The 6,008-nt window shown below is 37.8% G+C and overlaps 1 protein-coding gene across 1 annotated transcript; it reads left to right on the top strand.

The window, feature by feature from the left end:
* Positions 1–4,761: 4,761 nt before the first annotated feature.
* Positions 4,762–5,796, top strand: LOC140169508 (uncharacterized). Its single transcript, XM_072192770.1, has one exon. The coding sequence runs from the start codon at positions 4,762–4,764 to the stop codon at positions 5,794–5,796; it is 1,035 nt and encodes a 344-aa protein (XP_072048871.1).
* The last annotated feature ends 212 nt before the right edge of the window (positions 5,797–6,008 follow it).

Below are 6,008 nucleotides of genomic sequence, written 5' to 3' on the forward strand. Positions count from 1 at the left end.
AAATGCCCATACGTGTTCAAACTGGAATTTGTTTCTAAAACGAAGATATTTTGATAACCAAATCTACTTCTTGAAACAATTCGTACAGATAACATTTCCCATTCTTTTTACTTAATTTTTAACAATCACAGAATATTTCATATGATCTATTTTTTAATTTTTTAATAACGATTGTATTCACATTTTAAACCAATATTTACTTGAATAATGTATTTTTAATTTATGTTAAATATAATTTACTTTATTCATGCTTTTCGTCAATTCCCCGTGTTCGATTCAAAAGTGGACACTAATACCTCCCGGCACGAGCAATAAAAATCAGTTACGCAATTAAATCCAACGAATCTGATAGCTTTGAGTTTGAACAGTTGCACGAATTCAATTAAACAAGCTATTAAAAATCCAGGAAAAATAGGTTGGTTCCATTTGCCTGGTTTTTGGTATATCTCTGCTCCCGCTCTCGTAATTCAACGTTGGACCAAGCCATGTTGTCAGACCCTCCAACATTGTAAGATGGGGAGTGGGGAAGGGTGAGATATAGGGGAGAGTCTGTATTTCCGTACTTCAAACTCAGCGCATCCATGTTTCACTTGCCTCTCCAATTTTGACAGGGCACTCATTTCAATTGTTCAGTGCAAGTGTGCCAACCATTTTTTTCTTGGATTGTAGCTCCACGTATTGGCACAAACGGCTTGTCATACCCTTGCATATAGTTTTCATATACTTTAGTTTAACGTTTTCATTGTTTTTATTTTTATTGGCAATAACTTCAGCAATAACCTTTTCAACGCATTCCTAATAATCACGCCATGAACGCGTGTGGCTGGTTATTCAACTTAATTTAGCAAATTGAAGCTTATTGCAGAGGAGAAGTATCAAGTGACACCAAACTTTTGCTGCTGCACTGCTGTTGACGACGACGAAAACCGAAAACGATGTAGTAGCAAGTTTTGCTGCTGCTCTTGATGGTGTTGATGATGATGATGATGATGAAGAAGAAGAAGAAGAAGAAGAAGAAGAAGAAGAAGATGATGATGATGATGATGATGATGATACGATGATGATGATGATGATGATGAAGGTGATGATGATGACGAGGATGATGATGATGTTTTATGATGATGATGATTAATCTGATGATGGGGTGATCATGATGATGTCAATTACCACGCCGAAGCTGATAATTTTAGAAAACAAGAGCAACTAACATACTAATTGTAGACATCATTTCCTTTTCTCCAAATTTCTGGTTGTACAATTTTCGTTTCGCATTCTTTTCACTTATTCATTCCCCGATATAATTTCTATGATACATTTTTTACTGAATTTTACTTTCAACAAAACGAATAACTGTTCAATTCTTTACAGGCAATCAATATCATTTTAAAGGTTTAAATTATCTTCGGAATCAAACATGAAAATTATTGCACATTACTATCTATTTATTTCTATTTTTTACTAGGATAATAAATTAATGACAGACAAGCAATGGATTATTCTTAATCAATAGGAAATGAATTTGGAGAAAACCTTCTGTTAATAAAATACTATGCTGAGCCACCAGCCTGGGTGGCTCAGCTCCAGTAATTTCAGATGCTTGATCTCAGTAATACATCAAAGAATGTCTTCCAATTCATGAAAACAAATAGATAATCAGCTTATCGGATTAAAAGCTTAGAGGGAAGGTCTTGCTGCTCAGAGAGTGTTTATAATTATCAGAAGGGTTTCTCCAAATTCATTCTCTAATGTATATCAGTCCTGAAGAACTTTTTCAAACAGATGAATGACCCGTTCAAAAAGTTGTTGAAAACACGTTAATATTTCGATAGATGATGAACAGGCAGTGTGAATATCACTGGATGATACTGTATGTACTTGTATGAAGTAATTTTATCCCCATCATTCTTGTAATAATGAGTTTTTGATGGAGCAGGCTATTGGCCGTACGATTTGCCACCAAAATCTACAAACATGCAAAGATACTAGCTCATTTGCATGTACTATTCAATTTAAGCAAATTCTACTGGCTATTAAATTCATGATAGCTTTGAAATTGTTCTAACACCTGCATCAAATGATATATTAGATGATGTGTTTTGGCATTTTACTTATTCTCGTGTCGAAAGAACTCGTATCAACATTGAATTGTGAGTATTATAGTATTTTTCTTCGATTACATATCAAACAACCTTATTGCTATATAGAAGAAGATTAGAAAAGAGGAGATAGGAGAAGAAGGGTAAATGTTTACATGATGATTATAGTAGAAAAGTCTTCCTTTATTATGTTTTGTTTTGTTGTTGTTTTTCTTGTTATTGTTGATTTGTTTATATTTTACAGTGACGTTCCAGCTTTCCGCATTAGTAATATAACACCCCAATCTCCCAAGATGCGTGCAATCATAGTGGCTTGTTGTCTCTCGATTGCTTTGTTGCAATCTGTGTATGCACGAGAAGTCAAAAAGCCAGGATGCAGAGTTGGGCAGGGTGGTGAAGGTACCGGACAAGGCGCTGACCCAGGATGTAAAGGAGGTTCCCATTTAAGTTACGAAACACGTTTCGAACCTGGTTCCGAAGAAGTTTCCGAAGAAGATTCCGAAGAAGGTAGGTATGTGTTATGGATCTGATGATGGTATAGCTGAACGCGCTGACTACTGCTGAACCATTATGTAACTATATACCTTTTAAGTTACATAATGCTTATGCAGGTAGATAAAGCTTATGCAGGTAGTTAATAGTTCGATTTTATCATAGAACCATAAATTATATGTGAAAATAGAATCATGATACATTCAGATTATTCACTTCATGTGAAATTGAAAAAAAATACATGCTCATGATTATTTCTTTCAGCGAAACAAGAATACAAAAAGCCAGGATGCAGAGTAGGACTGGGTGGTGCAGGTACTGGACAAGGCGCTGACCCAGGATGCAAAGGAGGTTCCGAATTAAAATACGAAGCACGTTCCGAATCAGGTTCCGAAGAAGGTAGGTATGTGCGATGGATCTAATGACGGTATAGAAGTGGATACACTGTTATGCTGCAGAGCTAAGCATGGCTTGTTGCTCTCTCTAGGGTCTGTCATGCAATAATTGTTAGCCGTATTGTCAAATCATATTTGTCAAAAAGGGTGACAACGTTTGTGCTATGACCCATTTAAAAAAAAATTTAATTCTAATTAGTCTTGCGCAATTCCTGTTTAAAATAAATTTATCTTGCTAATTTCCTTTTCCTTTATGTCCATGTCCCTATATATATGCATGTTTGTGTGTTGTCTTGTCACTCTGCCTTTGATAAAGATCCTGCTAGGATCGAAAGCTCAGGCCCCTAAAACTTTGAAATAAAATAAAATTAGAATAAAAAATATGTAAACACTTTTGTTTTTGCATGACATTTCATAAATGACACGAGTTCCCATTGAACCATACAGCATGAGTGAAAACAAAATCATGATGAGTAAACAGTAGAAAAATTTAATTTCTCAAGGAAGCTGATAGAAACAATAACATTTCTCATTTGATGCATAACTAATCAGTCTGTGTTGCAAACTTTAAAACAAGGAAAATGATCGATTGCTTTTTGGATTATACCAAAATGTCCTAGGGATTACTTACTTATTGGGAACCCTGTGGTTCATAGTTCATGTTATGTCAAAGTAATAATTCATATACATATAATATTGTATAACTCTTCCGTTGATAAAGTACGTGTCCTAGTGAGTATTCATTTCGAGGGATGAGAACCAGAGAGCCTTAAGTTTAGCAACTATTTTAAACTGTTTCGATTTGATAGTTCGCAGCAACCTGTGAATGGTAGAGAGCTTTTGCAAAATTACATTGATCAATTCATGCGAGCATGTTTGTCTTGGTGCGCGAATCAATCAATCAAATTAGAACCATGTCGCACCAAATTGAGGTACCTATGAATACGATCTTCACGCACATTTAACACTGTAACTCAGAATACAATTTGCTGACTTTACGGCTCAATCGTAGTGTACGGACACATAATTATATACATGGTTATGATTTTTACTTTCAGAGAAATTCCACTTGTTGGCGTACTTTCGTTTTGTTAGCCCCATTAAGGCGTACTTTTGTTTTGTTAGCCCCATTAATCTTGTATTGTTAAATACCAGGTGTGATCGTTATGATAATTATGTAAATGTGTTTTTTCATAATTTTTATCGCTTCATGTGAATTGAAAGTATACATGATCATGATTATTACTTTCAGCGAAACGATATAACCAGGGTGGTGCAGGTACCGGACAAGGCGCTGAAGGAGGTTCCGAATCAAGTCACGAAACGGGTTCCGAATTAGGTTCCGAATCAGGCTCCGAATCAGATTCCGAATCAGGCTCCGAATCAGGTTCCGAAGAAGGTAGGTATGTGTGATGGATCTGATAGATAAACAACGAGCTAAGCATGGCTTGTTGGTCTTTCTAGGGTATGTGACGTAATAATTATTAGTCGTATTGTCAAATCATATTTGTGAAAAAGGGCTCGAACCCATAACCTTTCGATTATGAGTCGAAGCCCATTCTGCTCGGCCACCATGCTCCCTGTTTACCTGCAACCAAGTATTAGTAAATGAGGAACATGGTGGTGGTGGACTGAGTGAGTTTTGGAAAAACGCTCTTCGATTGTGATACCGCACATTGTTTTTTGGCTTTGATTCTAATTATTCTTGTGCAATTCTTTTCTAAATGTTATAAACAATTTTAACAATCCCGGTATCCCCGATTGTAGCAAATCTTTTTATGGAGGATTTCGAACAGAAGGCCCTCGCGTCGTTTCACAGCCCCCCAAAATTTTGGGGTCGTTTCGTGGATGATACCCTGGTGATCATCGATAAGAACTTGATCGACGAGTTTACTGAGCACATCAACAACCAACATCATGCCATCAAGTTTACCTTGGACAAAGAGTCGGAAGGCTGCTTACCGATGCTTGATGTATCTGTGTCGCGAGATGATGTGGGCAATTTGAGCTTCAAAGTGTACCGTAAACCAACACATACGGACCAGTATCTGGGTTTCGCGTCCAACCATCCACTGCAAAACAAACTTGGAGTAATTCGCACCTTATGTGACCGCGCTAATTCCATTGTCACCAAGGAGGAAGAGCGAACACAAGAACTTGACAAGGTTCGTAGATCTCTGGCCATTTGTGGCTATGAAGATTGGAGCTGGGTTACTGCCAGAAAGAAACGGGAACCCAAACCTCAGTCCAAGAATCAATCAAGTCAACCTAAGGGGAGTGTCTCCATCCCTTACATTCCGGGACTATCGGAGTCCATTCAGCGGTTGCTACGGTCTAATGGTATCATCACCCACATTAAACCAACGAACACCATCAGATCTGTTTTAGTCAATACTAAGGACAAGACGGATAAACTGGATAAGTGTGGTGTGGTGTACCACATCCCCTGTGGTGACTGTACTTCATCGTACATCGGTGAGAGTGCCCGCTCACTTAGGACGCGACTCGTCGAACATGGGAAAACGCCATCATCCCCAGTCAATGAACATGTTTCTGGCTCCGCCCACTCTATTGATTGGGAAGGGGTCAAAATTCTGGACAGGGAAGAGAACTGGTTTCGCAGAGGCGTCAAGGAAGCTATACAAATTAAACGCAATGAGAGTGATCTGAACAGAGACAAGGGGCGCCACCACCTTCCACCCACCTATGACTCGGTCATCCATTCATCTGACCGTCGGAGGTCAACATCAGTTGCTACTTCCGGTCAGATGACCCAATTTCCCGCTACCAACCAAAACATCAGTCGGCATTGAAGACCAGTGGATGCTGGTCGCAGGCCACCAACCTCCACAACGTAAGTCGTGAGAACTTTGTTTAAATTTGTACTTTCTCGATACAATTTTATAAAGTTTATACTAAACTCCTTAACGAAAGTTTTTTCAAGCATCTATATATCTCAGATTATTTGTGATATATTATTATCAGTATTTGTGTTCATATTGTGTAGCTACGTTATTTTCGTTTA

Source organism: Amphiura filiformis, chromosome 14 (genome assembly GCF_039555335.1).
Source record: "Amphiura filiformis chromosome 14, Afil_fr2py, whole genome shotgun sequence".
In the NCBI taxonomy this organism is placed as follows: Eukaryota; Metazoa; Echinodermata; class Ophiuroidea; order Amphilepidida; family Amphiuridae; genus Amphiura; species Amphiura filiformis.

Excerpts from the sequence above, each read along its gene's own strand:
- LOC140169508 (XM_072192770.1), top strand. The coding sequence starts at position 4,762 with ATGGAGGATTTCGAACAGAAGGCCCTCGCGTCGTTTCACAGCCCCCCA.